Source organism: Podarcis raffonei, chromosome 2, assembly GCF_027172205.1.
Source record: "Podarcis raffonei isolate rPodRaf1 chromosome 2, rPodRaf1.pri, whole genome shotgun sequence".
NCBI classification, from domain to species: domain Eukaryota; kingdom Metazoa; phylum Chordata; class Lepidosauria; order Squamata; family Lacertidae; genus Podarcis; species Podarcis raffonei.
The window spans coordinates 105317182-105340761 of NC_070603.1; the positions used below are offsets into that span (position 1 = coordinate 105317182).

General features: G+C 41.3%; 1 protein-coding gene across 1 annotated transcript in view; it reads right to left on the reverse strand.

The window, feature by feature from the left end:
• Window positions 1–287: 287 nt before the first annotated feature.
• PRKAR2A (protein kinase cAMP-dependent type II regulatory subunit alpha) overlaps window positions 288–23580 on the reverse strand; it is an 87138-nt gene continuing 63845 nt past the window's right edge. Inside the window, exons 5-11 of the mRNA XM_053378384.1 lie at window positions 19225–19331; window positions 16174–16327; window positions 12932–13033; window positions 12035–12109; window positions 10861–10926; window positions 7748–7886; window positions 288–4639 (exon numbers count right to left, since the gene is read on the reverse strand). Coding sequence (XP_053234359.1) covers window positions 4506–4639; window positions 7748–7886; window positions 10861–10926; window positions 12035–12109; window positions 12932–13033; window positions 16174–16327; window positions 19225–19331 — 777 coding nt within the window. The 3' untranslated portion in view covers window positions 288–4505. The remainder of the gene's footprint in view (window positions 4640–7747; window positions 7887–10860; window positions 10927–12034; window positions 12110–12931; window positions 13034–16173; window positions 16328–19224; window positions 19332–23580) is intronic.

Genomic DNA, 23580 nt, shown 5'->3' on the forward strand with positions numbered 1-23580 from the left:
CAGACTGAAAGGTCTTTCCTAGCACCTGCCACCTGAGACTTTTTAACCTGGAGATGCCAAGAATTTGACTAGGGACCTTCTCTGCATGCAAAGCATGCCTTCTTCCACTATGCAATGGTCCTTCTTCTCCCCTCAAGAGTTACTGCACCAAGCAGTCATGACCTTTCAGTATTGCCTGTTTTCAGTACTGCACATGGCTCAAGCTGAATTGTCTCTTTTAATTTGTAAGCGTGGGTAAGTATCGCGTTCGCTGAAGTTTGAAAAGCAGACTAAGACACACAAGAAGGTAATCAGGAAGGCTGGACATGGCATGTCAGGTTTTATTAGTCGGAAGTGTAGTCAAACCCCAGATCAGATTGACACCAGCATCTCATATGGCGGGTGTACTCTCCCCCACCTTGGGCAATACTATAGTGCAAGAACTGATCCCTCTGCAAATCTGCCCACACTTTTTGAAAACAAAACAAGGACAAAAAAAAATCATCAAAAATTAGCTGTAAAAATGAGTTAAAACAGGCCCCTCCCCAACAGATCTAAAAAAACCCAAGAGAACATCCCACATACTTAATGCAACAGAACTTATCATAACCAGTCTGTGGAATTCTCACAGGCAAGACACATTTACAGCACTTGGAGCCTTGAGGTAGCATTTTTAAGCAAAATTGAAATTACCTTTGCGACCGGAGAAAAGCATTCATAGCACATGGTTTAAGATTTAGATAGGCTCAGAAAATTTGTGCCACGTGCCTAAGAGATTAGGGACCGTTTTCTGCTTCCTGGGTGATCAAGGCGCAACATAGCCCTACAGCCTGTACAGGGAGAAACCACATAGAGAGAAGGCCTCTTCAAATGAATCATGTGGTTGAGCAACTGGAACACACTGACTTCACCAGCAGTACTGACAACAAAATATAACGGGGGGGCCGGACCCAGAAAAGTTGTATTTTTGGCAAGACTAGTATACAAATACATGTCAATAACAACTGAAAAGAAAATGGCATTTAAAGGGGTTACCTTTTCTCCTCTGCAAACCTGCACTTCACATATTAACATTTCGTTTCTTACATACATTTAGTGAAATTTGTGCTGTGACATTAACAGAAGTATAACACAGGGACACTGTAAGCTCTTCCTACCAGCCTCAAAAATGACAAGCAGAAAGCTGTGTTGTTGTTTTAAGAAAGGACCATATGAAGAGATATCACTCTCATTAGTCACTTTGCTGCTGAGTTCTCTTATTAAAGCTAGACATCACCAGTGATCATACGCAAACTATTTGCAGATTTCTTTCCCCCCTTGATAAAGAGCAATACCAGAAGCAGAAACAAAATGCTTAAAATACGTTCAAATGTCATAAGGAGTTAATGCAGCTATGGTAAAGCAGTGATCTAAAAATGGGAGCTGAACCACTCTCGGTCAATATTGCTAGACTCCAGGGAGACTGGGGATGGAGGCATGAAGGGGAAATAGTAGGTGTCAACATGATTCGTCCAAGTATCTTTCACTCTAAGTATTTCACAATACATCATTTTACAAATAGCCAAATCATTACCACTCAGACATATAAAAAATGGCTCATTTTAAAAGTAATGTTGATGTCTTCAGTGCGAGGAGCAATCCACACGGCTACAAACTGGACTTGTGTTTAAATCCAGCCAAAGAAAGAAGACTGTCCTCCTTGAATGTTCAGCTGGGATTCCCACACAACTTATCACAGGAACACCAGAAAATTGTGGCTCTTGATAGTGAGTCATATGACCAGTCCACCATCCATAAACACACAGAGATAAATCAGTTTTGCACAAAAAGGAACGTCCAATTTTGGGATTGTGCATTTGAGCCCTTCAACTTGCCTGCTTTCAGAAAAGTATAGAAAATAATTTTCAGCAGGTAGTCTATAGATCAGTATAGCTAGTCTGGCCCCCACCCACTCTATTTCCTGTAAAGCCATTTCCCTTCGCTGTCATTTCTTTCTAATGCAGCAGAATCCTCTACAAAACTCCAACAAACAGAACCCCAGAACTTCAGCTTGGCCAGGTTGAGAAGGTGCCATTTTGAGTAACCTGTTATGAACTATAAAGCAATGTTATATAGGACAAACACAAACGCCTGCAGGGTTCCAGTGAATAAGTGCTCAGCATAAGAAGGGAAGGCCTCTACTGGCTGGAAACTGTGGGTCTAGAAGGAATTTGGCTCGCCTGAAATTTGACGAAATCTTAAGGAAAACTTGAGAATGGCTTGAATGCATACCTGCTCTGCTCAGCTTACAAAGGCTCCACAGTGACCTTTTTCAACCAATCCCCTTAATTAGATCCACAACCTAAAAGAAGTTTACACGCTGAAAATCCTACAATGAAAAACAATATCTTTGGTGTAAAATCTTAAGATGAATGAAGCATATTTTTCTTCTGCGCTTTTGTAGCAAACATGTCTCCTACAAGCAGAGAACGCACAGCTGAAATGGAGGTGCTGGGGGAAGAAACGCAAGATACAATCACCAGAGCTTGGACGTCTTTTCCATTGGCTTTCATTACATTTAAAAAAGTCCTTTTGCCTTCAAGCTAGTACAGTATCATTCCCTGATTCAACAACGTATTAAAAATTATGTCTTAAATTGCTAATGTAAAAACATAAAAATGAGACAAACTGGGAAATGTCTACTATGAGCTAATTTGTGGTTTAGATCTGTGGCATTGCCAAGAAGGAGGAATTATGAATGGTGGAATTATTTCAGGTTTAAATGGCTGGGCCACAATGAGTGAAAGGTTTTAATCTATCATTGCAAATCCATAATTAGTGGAAATCTCTCTCCAAAATGGTCATGTTTATAACACACTGAGAAACACTGATAGTGAAATAGTCAAAGCAAAATGACTACTTACAGGTTCCAAAACTTTTTTCCTTAAGAATGTTCTTTCTAATGCTATAAAGAGAATCGTTTTAAAATCTAATTGCTGTAGATATAATACTTGGATAACATTTAATCCAGATTTTTGGCCGAGATCAAATATAGTGAGAGCAGGAGGCCCCACAAGCAACAGGGCTTTTCCTTCCTCTCTCCCAAAATCTGCGGGGGAATTGGGGGGATTGCCAGAGCAGATTTTTAGGAGGAGTGCACAAGGGATAAAATGAGGGAGAAGAGAAAATCCCAAGTTCTATTGTGCAAGCAGATTTTCATTGCACAGGTGATGAACATCACTGGATGTTGCTAATTATTTTAAGTAAGCACTAAGATAGAAAGAAGATACTTTTTTAAAAAAATGCTGCTGACTTAGGAAGTGTTTTGGAGAAATGTCGTTAACTGAATCTGAGCTCAAAAGATCCCTCCAGCCACAACATCAATTGTCCAGGGAGTGAGATTTTTTCATTTTAGGTTTCTTTCTTTTTTTTTAAAAAAAAGAAATCATTCTCGTTTGAAGTAAGTTTCCAAAAAAGATTTAGCAAACAGACTTGGCAACTGGAAAGTTTATACCTAATTTTGTTAAAGAATGCTGTAAAATATTACAGTAGAAGGGAGCCCCTTAAGTACATAAATATAAGTTACAAAAAAAACCAACCCTCCTTAAAAAAAGAGCATTAAAACTGATTCTGCGCAGGGCAGTGCCATGCAAAATTGAAGTGTATAAAGAATCCCCACAAACAGGAACTCAGGTTACGTACTTCTGTTTCCCATCAGACCACAGATTAAGTCTTAATCAAGGAAACAGGTCAGCTTTTGGAGGACAATATTGTTGCAACACTTCTGGCCACTGGATCCCTTGACCTAATATTCAAATTCACTGTAGCCTAAAAATATAAAAAACCTAATTCCGTTTTCTGCTAGATACTGCTCAGAATTCAGTATTTTGCTTCATTATTCATCGACTGGAGTAGGTCCACCCTTGGACCCAGAAGCTTTAGAAGCTGCAGTACCTGCCATTTGCAGCAGATGGCAGGGAAACCTCAGAACTCGCTAGCTCCAAAATCTTCCCATGCCCTTGACATTATCAACTATTTCAAATCCAAGTACAACATCTGTATTAAAAGCAGATTGATACTCTGTCGGGGGGAGGAAACGTCAAAAGGAAGATACTGTAAGGAGGTAGCTGTCCCTGAAAGAAGGAAAAGCCACCTGCTATTCCAAATCACAATTACAAAGTTTTCTCTCGCAATGATTTTTGTTTAAGCAAGAACAAATAAGAGGGCTCCACATCTTTCGTATCAGGCACTTGAATTGTTGGAGAGACATGCCATTCTGAATCAAGGAAAGTGAAAGGAGGATTAAGAGACTCAGCAGTAAGCTAGGTCTAATAATGAAATTTCAGCAGCAGCAAAGCAGAGGCCTGGAGCAAACCTTGACCTGTCCAGCTGTGCTGAGACCTATGTAGGTTTCTAAAAAAATGCCCAAGAAGACACCAACAGCCACTGTCCCATAGTGTCCTTCTTTCATTTGTGTGGTGCTGCGCTGTTGCTAATAGGAGACTTTTCTGTGTCTTGAACTGAGAAGGCACTAAGGTACTCTGTGCCTAATTGCCTGGATGGGTCAGGTCCAAGCTAGAACCAAACAACGCTACCAGCTGCTCTTCGTAATGGGTTATATTCCTCTTCATAATGTCCATGCAGGGCCCAAGTAACCTTTCGAATGCTTGCACATCCATAACTGCACAGAAACACAGGGAGACATGGAAAGAATGCATCAAAATAGACTTCAAGGGAAATCCCCGCCCCCGCCTGCACCTCCAAAGAAACTGGAAGCAGAACAAGTTAACCAGGAAAACAGGGAGGTATTGTTCCGTGAGGTTTTTATGGTTGCTCCGAGAGCAGCCACCTGTTTTAGGGAAGTTTTTAATGTTTGATGCTTTATTGTGTTTTTAATTTCTGTTGGGAGCCACCCAGAGTAGCTGGAGAAACCCAGTCAGATTGGCGGGGTATTAATAATAATAATAATAATAATAATAATAATAATAATAATAATGTTGTTGTTGTTAATGGTTTGGACTGCTGTATCAGCAGCATGGTAAGTCGCAGGGACAGAAGGAAAGTGGCACAGTTGATCTGAAGGATGGATCCTTTCCAAATCAGATCATTTCAACTTTTCACAGACAGCAAACTTTTGCCTGGTATTGCTATTTACTGTGGATCCCAAGGCTATTCCAGAAATGTATCTAATTCTAGACTGTAGGCCGCATCCAGCAGAATGAACAGAAAACAAAGCCAATGAGAACAAGTCAGATCTATTAATAAGCTGGTTTCCAAACTTCTCACCAACGTAACTACCCAAGCAAACACAGAGCCAAACTGGAGAGCAACTTTTCTGAAAACAGTATGCCTCCAGTATCATTGGTAGGGAGTACGCGTGAGAGGTCTTTGTCGCTTGTGTATTTGACTGAAACTTACTGATGGGAAGAGATGACCTTCTTAGTGTCTCCCTTAATATCTTCTGGACACCAGGCTTTTTAATCTTTCATGGAAACTGTGTTAATATTGCTCTTTTAGATTTCAACTGTTTTATAATTTTATCACTCTATTGTAAACAACCCTGGAATTCATTTTTTAACATAGCTGTAAAGGTAAAGGTACCCCTGCCCGTACAGGCCAGTTGTGACCGACTCTGGGGTTGCGCGCCCATCTCGCTTAAGAGGCCGGGGGCCAGCACTGTCCGAGGACACTTCCGGGTCGCGTGGCCAGCGTGACGAAGCTGCTCTGGCGAGCCTGCACCAGTGCAGCACACGGAAACGCCGTTTACCTTCCCGTTATAAAGCGGTACCTATTTATCTACTTGCACTTGGGGGTGCTTTCGAACTGCTAGGTGGGCAGGAGCTGGGACTGAACGACGGGAGCTCACCCCGCCGTGGGGATTCGAACCGCCGACCATACGATCGGCAAGTCCTAGGCACTGAGGTTTTACCCACAGCGCCACCCGCGTCCCATTAACATAGCTGAGTAGAATATAAATTTACAAAATAAAAATGAAACTGAACGCCCTGTCAGATTTTGAAGCAAACTGGAAGGAACTGATTTCAACTAGGATATCCCGTGATTTAAGTATATAATTCTATGTTGCTTTATCCCCAAAATGTAAAACGCATCAAGAAATTTGGAAATCGCTTTGTTACAAAGCCACCAGGCACTCATTGGTTTTGCCTTCTCTCCATTCTGCAAAGTCAGAGGATTTAATAAATGTGTTCTGGAGAACACCAGAGTTCCTTGGAAGCATTTTAAGAGATTCAAGAATATCAAGGACCCTGAATGTTGGCTTGCCTGCCACTACTGATCTTCCTGTGCAACATGAAGCCACAGAGGAACGCTAGCCGGAGGTACACCTTTATCTGAATAGGACACTAGTGAGACTCAACAGTTGTGATGTGGAGTGGCTGTGTTCAAACATAATTCTAGAACAAGTTTTAGTGCTATGTGCATGATCTGGAAGCCCAAGTGAAGTTTCAGGCTCACACAATTTCCTCTGCACAGGCAGAGGGATTTCACAAGCATTTAGTTTCAGTTTCGCAGACTACTTGCCACACCATGTGGAACAATGGTGTGGTATATCACAAACTCTAGTCAGTTTCAAAACAAGCACACTCTAAACTATGGGTTGTGAAACTGTCAAGTTTAAATAATCAGTTTGTGATAAACCACAATCTCTGGTTTTGCTTAGCAGCTACAATTCTTGATTTTAAATGACAGCTCACTTCCTCTTGAGCAGATAATAAAGTTTCAAGGGAACTTTCTAAATACTGATATCCTTAGATAACTCTGTTGGTTAACATGACCCCTTCATTATGGGGCCTTGGGTGTCAAGTAAAGACTATCTTTTCACCTCGACTTTTGAAAATAATTGCTCAAGTCAGTTTGTATTTTTGTTATTTTAACAAAGCTGCATTGCTGTTCATCAATGTTTACTTAACTTTGCTTTTTATGCTTGTAAACCTGAATTTTATTGTTTTAACTGATTTACTATAAACTGCCCTGGGATTTTAAATTGATGGCTGGTTTAAAATAATAAATAATATAATGCTAGAAAGGAATTACAGAGTGTTCATTCCATCTATGACTGACTTGGTTCACTCACAAATCAGCATATTTGTCCATAAAACTGAAGTCCATTCACTGCCTCCTATTATGGAAACGAATGTAGTTGTTCACCCAAGATAAGAGTGAAGAATCGGGAAACTGTAATTTTACTAGGTAACACTGACTGAACTTCCAAGTTGCTGTCTTGGATGAAGAAATCAAGGTCTCAAGTTCACTTTGGATTCAAATTATGTAAACAGGCCCAAACGCAGGTACTTGCCAAGGAAAGAAAACAAGTCCTTGGAAACAAATCTTTGCATAGCTCATCTCCTTTTGCTAGCAATCTTCTAACCAGCTGGGATCACCAAAAGCTATGCAGGAGGTCAACTCAAACATCACAATTATAACATATCGGATCCTTTAAGAAAGATGCTGTCATATTTTCAAGATTTTCTTCACAGGGAAAAGAGCTAGAAACTCAATGGAACTGATTTTCTCACTGGTGGTGCTAAGGTATTTTATTCTTTGAACCGCCCTGGAATCTCTTGATGAAGGGCGGTATATAAATTTAATAAATAGTAATATAATAATAATAATAATAATAATAATAATAATAATAATGATGATGATGATGATGATGATGAGGTACCCGAACAAAAAGATTATGGATCCAAACAAAAGTGTGCAGGAAATGGAGCCGCTGGTGGTACTTGATCAGGAGGAACACATACAAGGAGAGAGAAAGAGTTCTTACCTAAACATTTGACCTCCCCAACTGCATAGGCAGAGGCTGCTCTGGGTTTGTTGGTAACAAGTGCAAGTTCTCCAAAATACTGTCCTTTTTCACATCGAGCAATCTCCACCTCTTGGTTTGCGTCCTTGCCTGTGACGGTCTGCATTAGAAACATTAACACTTAGAAGTGATTCTTGTTCCCCTTCAAACCCTTCTATGCAGCGACACTACTTGAGTGCCCTGCTGTCAGTTCCATGGCTATCAGAGTGAAGTATCACAAGCTACAGAGGCTTTTCTGTGGTGATGCCCTCATTGTCAAACTCTGCTCTCAAAGAAAGCTGGAAGGCAGCATTGTCTACATACTTTTTAAAGTTGGCACACACAGTATTTATTTCAACAGGACTCTGAGGAATGAGGTCGGTCCAGCTAGGACCCATACAATGACAACCGTTTTCTAAAAAATATTATTAAATTGATATTGAAACTATTGATTGATTTCACTGTTACCTAGAGGATTCTGTACAGTTCTGTTTGGAGGAATTAAAGTACAACAGGTTCTCTAAGGGAAAGTGCCACTGTAAGAGGCAAGTTCTGGGTGTTCTAGCATACTACCGTATTTTTCGCCCCATAGGGTGCACCGGCCCATAGGGCGCACCTAGTTTTTTTGGGGGGGAAATAAGGGGGGGAATTATTTCCCCCCCAGGCGCAGGGCTGGGGCAGGGGAAGCCCGAGCTTCCCCCGACTCCAGCCCCCAGAACAGGCTGCTCTCCACAAGCCGTGGGAGCCCTCCCACGGCTTGCGGAGAGCTACCAAAAGCCCAGGCGCGACTGCTCAGCGGCCCAGGCTTCGGGGTGCAGGCAGCTCTGCGCAAGCTGTGGGAGGGCTCCCACGGCTTGCGCAGAGCTACCCGAAGCCCGGGCGCAACTGCTCAGCGCGCCCAGGCTCCGGGGTGCAGGCAGCTCTGCGCAAGCTGTAGGAGGGCTCCCGTGGCTTGCACGGAGCTACCCAAAGCCCGGGCGCAACTGCTCAGCGTGCCCAGGCTTCGGGGTGCAGGCAGCTCTCCGCAAGCCATGGGAGCCCGGCGGGAACTCCCGCGGGCTCCCCAGGCTTGCGGATAGCTTCCTGCGAACCGACCCCTCTCGCTCTCCAGGCTTCAGCGAAAGCCTGCATTCGCCCCATAGGACGCACACACATTACCCTTCATTTTTGGAGGGGGAAAAGTGCGTCTTATAGGGCGAAAAATACGGTATTTGCACCGTAGTTCTCTCAGCTATCACACCTATCTACTTAAATCAAGGCTGACTTAACAAGAGGCTTTGACCCCTCAAAAGATCTCTGCAGCTGCATAATGTGAACATGGATTTCACTCAAAAGCAATAAGTGCACTGCTGAGAAGGCAAAGCACTAAGGTATTGAAAATTGCATTTTTGTTGACTGCATTCTAATACTGCTCCACTAGGAAACATAATATTTTTTGTTGATAGCCAGGGTACATTGTGACTGTCAGCATACAGTATAATTTATATGAAAAACTTTTGGCATGGTGGCCCAAAGCAGATTTAACAGTAGGAGTGGGACATGGGTTCATGCACACCCTTTCTCCTCCTCTCTGCTGTACACACACTTCCTCCTTTCTCTTGTCTGTAGATTACAATGCATTAATGCTAGGAACACTGAGCTTTTAACAAGAGGTGTGCACAAGCCATAAGCTTTGGTCTGGACCCTGTTTCAGTGCTTCAGAAAACAGCCCAATTTAACTCAAGACCTATTTAGCGTCTGTGTAATTCAGATCTGAATTTCAAACCAGATTCAGGAAAATCAAAGCTAATCACTATTTTGAGAAATTAAAAATGTGATAAACTACTTTTTTAAACAGATAAAAGTTGCAGGTATATTAGCTGCGCCTGCCAAGATAAAATATCGGTTAATTTCATTGTACACAGGTTGTACATTGACAATAAAGGTATTATTATTATGCTAATTTCCACACAAATTGATCCAGGAGTTTTTGTGCTGGGCATATATAAGCTAAACACACACACACACCATTTTTTATTTTTTTTACTAAATGAGATTAAATTTCCAGGCTTAGTAGCCCCTTCTGGGGGATAAATACTGCCAAATTTCAGAAGGGTAGTTGTATGTGAACCAGCCCCATGGTTTTCTCTGACTTATGGTATATTATGACCAATTCACATAGGACAATTCCTATGTTATGTTTAATACCCTTTCAAACGTAACTTTCCTTCTTATACTAAAAGTATTTCTGTAAGGTGAAACTAATTAAGAAAGCTATGTGTAGAAAATGTGCATATAAAAATGTATGTCTAGAATATTTTTGTGTGCAAGAGACACATGCATGGATTGTTCACACATAAGTGTATATGTCTCATTCCTACACAGAGAATATTGCAGCATAAAAATGACATCCTCTGTAGATTAGCCCTGAACTCTCTCCCTGGTACTGTACATTAACCTTTTCCCATTCAAATGCATATTAGCTGCTTTATTTTAAACTCATTTTCACAAATCCATCTGTGTGCAAGGTAACATGGAAGCAACAGCAATCTCTCAGTACATTTCCCCCTATGATATTAAGTCTTGAGAATTCACTAGCAAAGGCAATTCCACAACTGGAAATTATAACCAAACTAATACGGACCGTAAGCAAAGTAAAACTGAATGCAGAAGAGCGAGAGCAAATCTCTTCTTCCCATAGAAAGAGATTTTTAGGCTTAATTGTTTTTTTTTAAAAAAACAACAACAACAACAACCTAGTCTGTACTTTCTTTAAAGATACATATATAATGTCAGAGGGATTCCTTTTCACAACAGGATAACTTAGATTTTCTTACCAACGTATGTTTCTAACTATGGCAATTCACAGCTTTAAGGCTTTGCAGTGGTCTTGCTCACAGCCTACATGAACTATTGCTGTCCTAAGAAACTGTTAATAACTTCACACAATTGCTTCCCTGCTCCACCCTCCCACCCTAATGGTAACTTTAGAGTAAAATAAGTAGCAGTTCTTATAGCAAGATTCTTGAAAATGATTGCTTTTTACTGGACATTTTTCTTGATATTTGTATTTACTAAATTTTAACCAATCAGCACCACAGCGTATTTGGACTCACCTTGCTTTTAATCAAGATCTTTACTTCACCAGATTCTACAATGTAAAAGCTGTCTGCCTTATCACCCTGTGAAGACAAGAAGTTGTTTTCAGATTTGTTTTCATTTTCTGAAACCCTGTTCAGCCCACTGACTTGGGTGGTGGTGTTGCACTGCTTTATTGTTTCACGGAAAAATTTCTGTTTCATAAGTTCATTAGTAACAACAAGTGGATGCCATGTGCAAATCAAATATTAGACAAGCTTAACGGTTTTGAAGTTGTTAGCTATAATAATAATAATTTATTATTTATACTGTGCCCATCTGGCTGGGTTTCCCCAGCCACTCTTTGTTTACTAAATACACATAAACATACTAAATTATCTCTCTCTGTGGCATTTTCTGATATAAATTTCCCTAAGTTGCATGGAGGGAGGGAATTCCAATTCAAACTATCGCTGATACAAATACTGGCATCAAACCACAATTGCGCTAAGTTCCGGAGTAAGGTAAAGGTAAAGGGACCCCTGACCATTAGGTCCAGTCGCGGACGACTCTGGGGTTGCGGTGCTCATCTCGCTTTATTGGCCGAGGGAGCCGGCGTACAGCTTCCGGGTCATGTGGCCAGCATGACTAAGCCGCTTCTGGCGAACCAGAGCAGCACACGGAAACGCCGTTTACCTTCCCGCCTATTTATCTACTTGCACTTTGACGTGCTTTCGAACTGCTAGGTTGGCTGGAGCAGGGACTGAGCAACGGGAGCTCACCCTGTCGCGGGGATTCGAACCGCCGACCTTCTGATCGGCAAATCTGATCGGTTCAACCCACAGCGCCACCCGCGTCCCTAAGTTCCGGAGTAGTTCTTATAAAATGCAAACAACAGCATAGAGGGAAAATAAAAGATCCAGGTTGAATGACAAATAAGTACATCAGCAGAACCATGAAGTGCCACAGCAATACCACAGCACTTTGGTCAAGGGAAGAAGAAAGGTGCACATAAATGGCTACATTGCTTAAAACCCGAACATCAGTCACCCTAAAGGCTTATATTCATTTTACTTTCTGTATGCTGGTTTGGGTGACATTAAGTAGGTATGATCAGCTAAAACAGGGAAGAAGAGTTCATGCTGATAATGAAGTCATGCTAAACCTGACATTGTGAGATGAGTGTGTTGTGGAAGAACCGTGTCCACGTACCTGAGCAATGATACGTTCCCCATCTTGAAACGTTTTCTCCCCTATTACATCAACAATTTTCATTCGCTCTGAAGGCTGGAACAGAAAGAGAAAATGAAATCCACCTCCCATAATCCTTCCTCTGGCATAACCTAACCAAATACTGTAACAAGGCGACCAAAGTGCCCATATGTGGATATGTTAAACCCTTCCCACAGTATTATTTGCATAACTTTGTCCAAAACAGCACTGCAGTTTAAGGCCAATAGGCTGTTCACCCATTCACTGTTTTGTCACCCATGCTTGCCCTCAACCCTACTCCTTCTGCTGCTTCCCTGACAGCTCAAAGGAAGTCTGTTTCTCCATCCCTCCCCACATCATGAAACTGGACACAGCAATTGATGCCTGTTGTTGCTTCTAGTATACCTGGAAGCCAAAGAGGAAACGGCAGTGACAACCACAAAAGCGCCACGTAGAGCTCTTCTGCCTTCATTTTAAATTAGTAACTAGAAAGGCAATAGGGAGAACCACGCATGCAGCTCTTGGTGACAGCATTTCGTAAGCTGCCAATTAGCTCAAGTCATCATTCTGAAGGTTCCATTAGCATTTTCCCATTAGAAACCCTTTAATACTGGGAAGAGAGCCACACAAAGCCTCGATAGCTCGGCATAGTTTGTCCTGCATAATTTGTCCTTTCCTCACCTTGGGACAATTTGCCAGACAAATAGCAAGGCTGGCTGAAATAGTTAATGTAGAAATACAGCACGGTTCTAAAGGAGTTGCTGTTACAAGTCCAATCCAAGCCTGGCAGGTTCAGCCATTCACCGAATATTTACAACGCTGAAAAGTTAAGTATAGCAGTGCCCCTAAATCAATTTTAATCATTCTTTATGGGTCACCTCCAACAAAATACTTTACCTCCAGTGACTTAAGGATGGGCACTGACTCAATGAATAGTTCATACGTCTTCCTTTTCCTTGCATTGTTTTTCACGATAATTCTTCTGAATGTCACTCGATCCTTTAAGAAGCAGCATTAAAGTGTAGGTTATTTACCCAGACAACTTCTATCCGAATTAGTCAAACAAGGACCTCTTCAATTGAAACAAGGAGCTCACTCCTGTAAAGTTATAATTACGTTTCAATTCTTTGTAAGAAGTGTCACATTTTTTTGCTAGTCAGGGCTCTGGTACTAGCTTTTGAAATGTCCACAAAGTAATGTTAATACTGGAGAGGAAACAGGAAGAGAGAAGAGAGGGGGAAATGGCTCTTTCCTAAACTGGTTTCTCTACATGCACTTTGACTGATGCAGAGAGGATACATTCAAAAACTGCTTTTTGAAAATGAGCAAACATTTATTTAGCTCAGCTCACAAGGACCCATTAACTGCATACTAAATATGGAATTAAAATGTCCACATGAAATTTGCCAACCTTTCTGCAAATCCACATAAGGCAGTTCACAGTTTAAGATGGCAGCTTGTCATTTGATAAAAGCAATACATTAAGGGAAAGGGATAGAAAAGGAAGAGGAAATAAAATTCAGGCCCAATGTCCACTGCACAGGAGTATGCTGGGAGGAGAAAAGCCAAATGGCAAGTTATCTCAGCCACAATAATGGAGGGAGCATCACCATCTCAGATGCAGCTGGTGGGATGGATGATGGAGACAATTTGGGGCGGGCGGGCTAAATGTATATTAAGCATAAAAATCAAACAAATGAGAAACCTGCACCACATGCTTGTCATCTCTGCCTTAACGCCATACTGTTATTCTTTTAACATTTTTTAACGTTTTATGTACACCACTTAGAAATTCTCAATATTAAGCAATATATAAAGCCCTGAAATACATAAAGTCCTGAGAAGACCAGCTCGACCCTGCTTTCCTAGTTACTGATAATTGCATTAAGAAAATGCACTCAAATATCATGGAACTGTAGCCCTGGAAATTGCTTAAAAACATAAAGGAAAATTATTCTGAAAACAGCCAGTCTCTGAAACAAAAACAATTGGCTGGATAAAGAAAGAGTGTCTTAATATGTTTGGAAAGGAAGAATTTGTTTGCAGCTGGATATATAGCTATGTTATCTTTCCAGAAACAGTAAACTGTACACTGGGGGCAACAGAAGACAGAATCTGTAATGGCTGTGCAATAACTACAGAAAACAGTAATTCAGTTTCCCATTTTTGTCAGCACAGGCTTGCAATGCTGCTCATGTTTAATTTCTCTAGCGTGTGGCAGTGCTGGGGAGAGCCTGTCATTCAAGAATGCCCCCAGGGCCTAATAAGCAGCTGTGAGACAAAGTAAGGTAACTGAGAAAGCTGCTCCAACATGATGGCAGCATTTCGAGAAAGGAAAGAGACATAAGAAAGAGAATCTCTGGGAAGCTGAAAGCAATGCAGATAATCAGGGAGAAACCTAGTTTATGTCCAAGAAAAAAACATGTCGAGGGCATGGGCAGTGAAGCTGTTTTCATTTCATTTCAGTTCTCTTTGGACACTCGTTTTTAAAAGGGATTCACAAGTAACATCATGAATCTGATAAGGTATCTGGAATAAAATGCTACCTTTTGTTTTGCCCTCCTCTAATCAATAAACTCACATAGTATAACATAAAGGTAAATGTAAAAAGACCCCTGACCATTAGGTCCAGTCGTGACCGACTCTGGGGTTGCAGCGCTCATCTCGCTGTATTGGCCGAGGGAGCCGGCGTACAGCTTCCGGGTCATGTGGCTTCTGGCAAACCAGAGCAGCACACGGAAACGCCATTTACCTTCCCGCCGGAGCGGTACCTATTTATCTACTTGCACTTTGACGTGCTTTCAAACTGCTAGGTTGGCAGGAGCAGGGACCAAGCAACGGGAGCTCACCCCGTCCTGGAGATTCAAACTGCCGACCTTCTGATCAGCAAGTCCTAGGCTCTGTGGTTTAACCCACAGCGCCCCCCGCGCCCCCCTATAGTATAACATATTTGGTATCAATTACTTAGACGGTCATTTCCAACTAACAGCAGGGAAAGTGGTGGCAAATGACCAAGCCCACAATGGAGGACGCACCTGCTTAGTGGTGGACAGAGTTTGATCAAAGCCATCCCTATCAGACGGACTAAATACTAATTGCCATGAAACTTGGTAGATACAGCGTACATACACATAATCCATGACACTTCAAAGGGCTCTATGACGTCAGAGGAACCAAGGCAAATTATTGCAGGCAACTATGAAGTGACCCCAGATTAGCAGCTGCAGATTAGTGCTAGAAGGGAAGTTCCTCATTTTGTAAGTGTATCCCAGAAAAAGCAGCAATGCTCTCAGTCAGCTTTGGGAGCCGCACTTCAGGAGCTCTTTGCACTCCCCTCTTGGGGAGAAGAGAATCTATAAAGGCATTTTCCAACTCCATATGTAGGTATACCAAGGCCGATGTGCAAGAGAGGCAGTTGTTCACTGGAACCAAATAACTGGTATATTTAATACTAGCAGGGATCTAAATAATTGCATTTCTAGTTTGACATGCCAAGGGGACTCTGGCTATCGTTTTTTGAACAGCAGTCCCTGGTGCTGCATGGCAAATAACTTTGGAAAATGAGGCTTTCAAAAGCTGTTTGCAATAGGACATGGATAAGTGTGAGCAGAAAAAATAAAAATATTTTCCACTAGGCATGGAACCAAGACTACCAAATACTCCCTTAAGCAATATCAGCCATCTTGTTTTTTTACATGCTGCCTTAGGTAATTTTCATTGGAAAGGCAAATGAACTCAGTGAGATGAAATTAAATGAATTAGCCAGCAGTCAGTACTGTCAGTTCCCAGTCCACTTTATGTGGTAAAGAAAAGGACTGGTGTTTAGAAAACAGTCCACCAATAATGTAAAATCTCTTACAAGGAAGTGACTATCTGGTACAGAGAGCCTTTCGTACAGAAAGCGAGTTCTCAGAAATGAATTCTGTGAAGCGACAGCATAGCTAGCTTAACTGCTAAATGGCCAAGGCTACGCTAGATCTAATATACACAATTCTGAAAATAATAGATAGCAAGCCCTGCCAAAACCAGGAATAGCATAAAGCCATTGGAAGGGGACAACATCTGATAAACATAATGCCTATAATAGTACAACAAACAAAATGTAAGTAACTTTCCCACCACGCCCCAAATAAACTTACCAATCCCCAAAGGGATCCTTCTGTTGTGGCAACAATTGTCGCAGCTCTAGGAGTGTTGTACATCAATGCCAGTTCCCCAAAACTGCCATGATTATCGTAGCGGCCAACACAGCGAGTTTGGCCATCTCGTGTTACAAAAATATCATACAATCCCCTAGAATGACGGGAAAACAAACACCACGGGCATTAGACCAAATATAACACTGCTAAAAAAACTCAACTTTGGCAAGAACACAAGGAATAAAATAAGATGGTTTCCGAATCTCTCCTCTGTGGTTTGGAGAGAATATACTCTGCCAACATGTATCCTGATCTGCCCTCAAAATAACTTGGCTATTTCCTTTTCACTGTGTTAGGTCTTTATTTGGAATTCCTTTTCTCTTGCAAGTGCTATATATATATTTATAATTTGCAAAATATTGTATATTTTTTATTTACTGCTCTCAGAATAATATTTTGAAGTAGGTCATTATTATTTCTGTTTTACAGATGAGGAAATTTAAGCAAATAAAAAAATTACTTGCTCAGAAGGCACACACTAAGTGAACAGTTGAGATGGGATAGTGATATATGCCTTAGAAGGAATATGTTAACATATCGCAGTGTCTATCAGTGATGTAGAGACTTTATTTTTTCATGGAAATACTTCTGTTTCATAAACTCTAAGTATGAATGCCAACTGCAAATGGTAGTTTCAAAGCTTTTAGTTTTTTGAAATAAAATAGATATGCAAAATTAGATCACAATCTATGCTACTAGAGAAATTTCTGACGCAAACTGAAAACTACCCTAAGCAAATTACCCTGTACTCAAATGACTGCAGTTGTCCATGAGACTTAATTTTGACCCCAATGGTTAAATTTTCCAGCTACTTAATCATTCAAAATACTACTAGTTATGATCTGGTGTTCTCTTTATCTCAAGTGCCAGTCTAGTCAACCTCTGTATGTACCATTTGAAAAAACCTGCACTGGGAGCCAATTATTTATATCCCACTATCACTCCAACTGCCAGGCGTAATTACACACACACACACACACACACACACACACACACACACACACACTGTTACAATGCCTTGAGATATACTGAAGAACATTTTGTAATCTGAGTCCCCAAGGTACCATGCTATCCTAATAAAATACACTAGCACAGAAAGGATTATGATCTATCACTACAAAAAGAGCAATGTTACTACTGAGCCCCTAGAGGATTTTGTGTCTTCAAAGGGTTTGGGGCTTAAATGAGCATGAAGTTGTCAGAGTTTATTTATTAACTAAAACTTTATTTTAGAACAGCAGTGTTCTAAACTTGAGTTGAAGCCATGTTGCAACTTCCAAGACACCTACAACAGTTTTATAGCTGGTCTAGTTCAGTGGGGCTGCTACTGGATAATACAGATCTTAGCGTGCAACCCTCACAACTCCAAGTTAGGATTGTTGATTTCTATGTATTAAACTATAGAATAGAGGGAAGAAAGCATGCTCTCCAACTAAGTTCAACTTGGAGTAGACACACTGAAATTAATGTCTGTGCACGACTAATGTTGGATACAACCTTGATACTACAATATTGCCTTATGCTAATTGCTGAAGCTTTAATGCTAAAGACATTAACATTTTGGGAGAGCTCTACTTTAAAAGGCTATTTCGTAAGTGACAAGCTAAACAATACCAACTGGTTACATTTTGCCCACCATTTTTATTCCATAAGAATATGAGTATGCAACGTTTTCCCTTCATAACAAAGTTAAATTATCACATATTTTCAGCAAAATGCAAGAAAAGGAAACACGTGAAAGTTGTCATCACTGGAGAACAATACATGAATTGGGGATCGTTTTATACACTGATGGTGAAAGCAAAGGGGTTCAAGCTCTGGCGTGGGCGGCCTGGGCTTGTGTTCAGGCTCTGGCCCAATTTCTTAATTTGGGGTTCAAAAAAATAAGGGTCATCTTATACATGGGGGCATCTTATACAGGGGAAAATATGGTACATTTTTATCTGCAAAACTCCAAAGAGGTACATCTTCAAAGTTGTTTCAAATATCTTATTCAATCTTTCAAATATCTTATTAAATAGTTGTTCTATCTATGTGAGATTCTTATGTGCTCTTTTTAGATTTCAGATCCTCCCTTTTAACATTTTAAACTTTAAAGTTTTAGCTTTTAAACATTTTATTGTATCTTTGATTTGTGCTGTAATACACTTGGAGATTCATTTGAAGAGTTATATATATATATTCCTATAGAAATGAATAAATAGATAACAAGTCCTTGTTAAAAATTTTGTGCCATCTTAAGACTGTAGCTGAGCTGAGCTCTTAAGAGACTTTATTCCCACAGCCATTTATCCATTGGTTCATCAGTCTTATTATCATCCTCGTTCCACAGGAAACCATAAATGTTCATGTTTCACTATTATCTGTAGAAGAATTAAGTAGGTGTTCATCAGTAAAACTGTCAGGATAATAATATTTAAGAGGGAACATTACATGACAGTTTTAGACACTTCAAAAATGATATAAACATATTTCATGACTAACGCACAAGCTTCACAAAAAGACCATTCTTCTTACTTGGAGATAATGTCAACATAGTTAAAGAGATAATGTACAAAATCAACTTAAGAGTTACTATAACTCTGACAAGACAACTGCCCCAAAGCTTCAATGAAGAATCAGGCTATGCACAATTAAACTGCTGGTGTTTTACAGAAGAAGCATTATGAATCCTATGAGTATTGTTGATGGTTAGCTAATGTAATGCGCATTTTGTACACCTACACTCAAAGGGATCTTTTGACTGCATCTGCCATTGACAATTAATGAATGAGCCATAAAATGAAGGCTGAAGTATTATCCAGGTATCATGTGCGTTTTCAACCATATCGTGTTTGTAGAACCCTCTTCTCCAGTATGCACCCTGCTTAGAAAATTCCATTTCCTAGCAAGGCACTCCTAGGTACTAAATTACATTTCAGAATACCATTTTCTACTCAGATAAAAAACCAAGTCCTAAACCCATGATAAAGCAATGCTTTAGCATCTTACCGTTCAATTACATAAAAGTTGTCTCCATCATCTCCTTGGTCGATTACATGATCCTGAGGTTGAACTTTCATTTCAAACATGGCATCAAGAACCTGTGATAGTTGCTCCTGAAAGGACAATAACGCTTGGGTTATTTTTATGCCCCAAATCATCCTGTTTGTGCCTACAGTCCCATGTTCCATGTGAGGAGAAAAGTCAAGTAGCCATTGTAAATAATGGCTTCTTGGAAAAATTCAAGCTTATTTGCACTTTCCAACATGGCAACTATCTCCATGAAGGGAAAATCTATCTCATGAAGCAATCCAACTATTTAACTCTGAAAGCAGACACTTATTTTAAACATTTGCTGTGGGGATCAAGCAAGCAACCAACTCGAGGCACTTGTACTAATGCAGCTCTTATATAGAAGTACATTTTGCGCATGACCACCAACGCACAGGTCCCTTTGGACCCACAAGATGGCAGCACAGGGGCAGAGGGGGCAGAACAGGCTTATGTGTGCTCTGCTAACATGTGTGAGGGCCAGGAACAGATCCTGTTGCTGCCTGCATTTACACTCCTTTGCAACACACACGTGAGGATAAGAAGTGAAGTAATCAAAGCACCTGCACACTAAATACTTTATTATTAAATGGGAGTAAGTCTTAGCAGACAAAGCCAGAAAATGCTTTGTTACAAAAACCTGCTTCAAACATTATAGTGTAAATAGCACACAGAAAAGAATGAGTGTCTAGGCGGTGGGCTTCATTAACACAGAGTACTTTTTTATCACAGCTTGTATCTGTATTGATTCTGAAATTGTTTTAACTGGGTTGTATCCAACTAAATCATTGTACATGCAGGACTACTTTTGTGAGTGCAATGAAACTTCCCCCCCCCCCAAAAAAAAAGAACTGCTTTGGGAGCTCCTGAAGCCAATTTGCAGATGGCACAGGGAGCAGAGGAAGGAGAAATTCCAGTGCACTCATGGTAGACATTTAGTTGGCTAGAATCCATTGTTTTTATATATTGTTTTAATTGTTGATGTTTTTACAGTGTTTTTACAGTTGAATCACTTTAAGATAGGAAGCAATTCATAAGTTGAAATAAATAATTTCTACACATTTTAATCAGCTCTGAGTAGCAAGAAAGAAGTGGGATTGAAGACATTACTGAAAGGATTTTTGATTCAGAGGAAGGGATTCCCTTAACTGAAAAAAGGCTCCAGAGCAATATAACTTTCATTTAGTAGCTATTATCTGGAAGTACTTCACAATACTGTGAATTACAAAATGAAATGGCACAAACTGTTTGGCAATTACAAAATGTAATTGCCAAACAATTACAAAAATCGTTAAGTAAAAATAAAGCATCTCTATGAAAAATCAATTAAAATCAATGCAATTATTATTTCTATCACAGACACGAAACAGTTGTAAGAAACTATATTTTCAACCCATAATTTTATTTAATTCATGTGAGAAACATAATCATCCATTCGCAACTTGCAAAAGTGTTTGACTGTACAGAATTAAAATACTGTGATGACACTGAGACCAATTTTATATTAAATTTTATGTTCTCAAAGCTGTCATCTTATTCCTCAAATAGGACACAAATATTTCTTATCATTAACATGCAGAAGGCAAATCTGTTTATGTCCTAATGCAACCTTTCAACTTTGAATGATGCTTGCTAGGCAGTGAGCCTGCAAATACATCCTTTATTACCTTAGTGTTGACCAGCCTACTTAATAACACATATTTTCCTTTCTTCTATAGCAAGTGCTGTTTAGTGACTAAGAACCACTTTTCAGCCGCGCAAGCAGTTCACTGTTACACATACACCCAAGTCTATACTATCAGTTACTAAAATTTTGTTTGATACTGACACATATGAACTCTGTTCTCAGTTGTAGCTTGTTTGCAGTATTACTGCTTTTTGAATGATTAAAGCTGAAAGTGCTACAGTAAACATTTTGAAAGCACAAGGGATTATCTCAGAGCTGCTGAAAAACAAACTCTGGACCACCTTCAGTGCGAAGAGGGGGTGGGATTTGAAAAGGTTTCAAACTACAGTAGTTTGGGGAGCTGACATTCAGACAAAAGGTTGTTCCTCCCTGTTCAAATCCTATCAAAGGACGTTCTAGGGCTTTCATCATACCAGGATTCCCGGTGCATGCAGCGTTTCTGAATCATCATTAAAAGGATGCAGATAGTAGCTAAGCAACCTATTAACAAAGCAAAGAAAACCTAGAGAAATAAAGGTTTCAAAAGGTTTTACAACGCCTCTATAATCATACTTTCTAATAGCGGGCAAACAGATGGGGCAAATCAAGCTGGGTCACAGGATGGAATGAATATCTCAAGGGCTTCCATAGGTTTGCACAAGAGAATAAACTCCTCTACTTCTGATTCACCACTCCATTCATCACCATCACTATCATCCTCTGGCAGATGATCAGAGTCAAGGTCTTCAGGGGAAGCAAAGTGTCTGGGCAGGCACTGTGTTCCCCTATCCTGAAGTGGAGGGGCAGCAAAAACCCTGGGCTGGGAGTGAGGAGCCCTGTGTGAAGGTCACGCTCTAGGCCAGGGGCAGGCAACCTAAGGCCCAGGAGCCAGATGCGGCCCAATCGCCTTCTCAATCCGGCCCGCGGACCGTCTGGGAATCCACGTGATTTTACATGAGTAGAATGTATACTTTTATTTAAAATGCATCTCTGGGTTATTTGTGGGGCATAGGAATTCGTTCATTTCCCCCTCTCCCCCCCAAAAAAATATAGTCCGGCCCACCACATGGTCTGAGGGACAGTGGACCGGCCCACTGCTGAAAAAGGTTGCTGACCCCTGCTCTAGACTGCCTGTTGGAGCTGGAGGGAGGAGCAGGGGCAGCAGATAAAGATTGTTGATGAAGAAGATTTGGAGACTGAGAGGGCATTGAGGGCAAAACTACCGTATTTTTCGCCCTATAGGACGCACTTTTTCCCCTCCAAAAATGAAGGGGAAATGTGTGTGCGCACCGACCCCTCTTGCTCTCCAGGCTTCAGGAAGCTATCCGCAAGTCTTGCAAGCCCGGCGGGAGGTCCCGCGGGCTCGCAAGGCTTGCGGGCAGCAGCCTGCAGCCCAAAAGCTCGGGGGACAGCGGGGAGGCGCAGCGCCGCCACCCCGCTATTCCTCGACCTGGTCTGGAGGCTGGCGGGGGTGGGGAGAAGCAAGCTTGCTTCTCCCCCCTGCCAGCCCCACAAGCTCGGGGGATAACGGGGAGGCGTAGCGCCACCACCCCGCTATTCCCCGACCTGATCTGGAGGCTGGCGAGGGGGGGGGGGGAGAAGCAAGCTTGCTTCTCCCCCCCGCCAGCCCCACAAACTCGGGGGACAGCAGGGCAAGCCGCTGCCCCACAGAGGCTAGAGAGGCTGTCCCTGAAGGCAGAAGAGGGAGACGGAGCGCTCCGTCTCCCTCTTCTAGCTTGGGGATGGCTGCGCAAACCTGGGGGGGGGGGGAAATAAATTTTTTCCCCTTGATTTCCCCCCCAAAAAACTAGGTGCGTCCTATGGGCCGGTGCGTCTATAGTGCGTCCTATAGAAATACGGTACTTCTGTAGCTAGATCTACTAGTAGAGCCTCCTTAAGGTGGTGCAGTAGAACTGGATGAAATTCCGGAATTAATAACGCTGTATTCTGAAGCAGAGACTGCTGCTTGATTGTTATGTAATGATGCTGAAACATTTGATTCATGTTAGGCCAAACTGCATGAACACCTTGACTCAGAGAGGTTTCCAGGGAATGAGGAAATTTCTCTAAGTTCAGCTGAGGAAGAGCTTCCCTGTTAAGTGATCTAACTTGTGAACTGCATGCTCTCCTTCACCAGGAATAGATTGTGTTGTCCTCCTCTCTTTGCCTTGTGAGTGCTCCTAAACCAAAGCAGAGGTACAGTCACCCCCCTAATAATTGAGAAGGAATTGATCTCTCCCCCCGCCCGAGGGAGGAGGAGAGGCTGGCAAACCAGGAAGATCTGTCATAACGGAGCTGAAAGTGGTAAATACTGCTACTGGGTGGCATCTAGAGCTAAAACTTGAGTAGAAGCAGAGCTAGCTGTAATCATGTCTAGTTCCTTTACGGGCTGTAATTTTGCTGCTGCAATTTGTTCCTTGCAGGAACGTGTGGATTTCTTCTGTGTCTTGATTGTTAGCAAAAAATGCAAAGAAACTGGCTAGCCCCCCACTAAGCTAAGGTCTAGTGGTTTGAAAAGCCTTACCTGTACTGAGCAAAATGCTGGAAGCAGGAAGGAGGCTAACTAAAAGCAGCAAAAATGCAATAAAGAGTCTGAAGAGATTGTAGATAAGGAAACCAACAACTGAATTGGCCTTAAAAAATGAGTG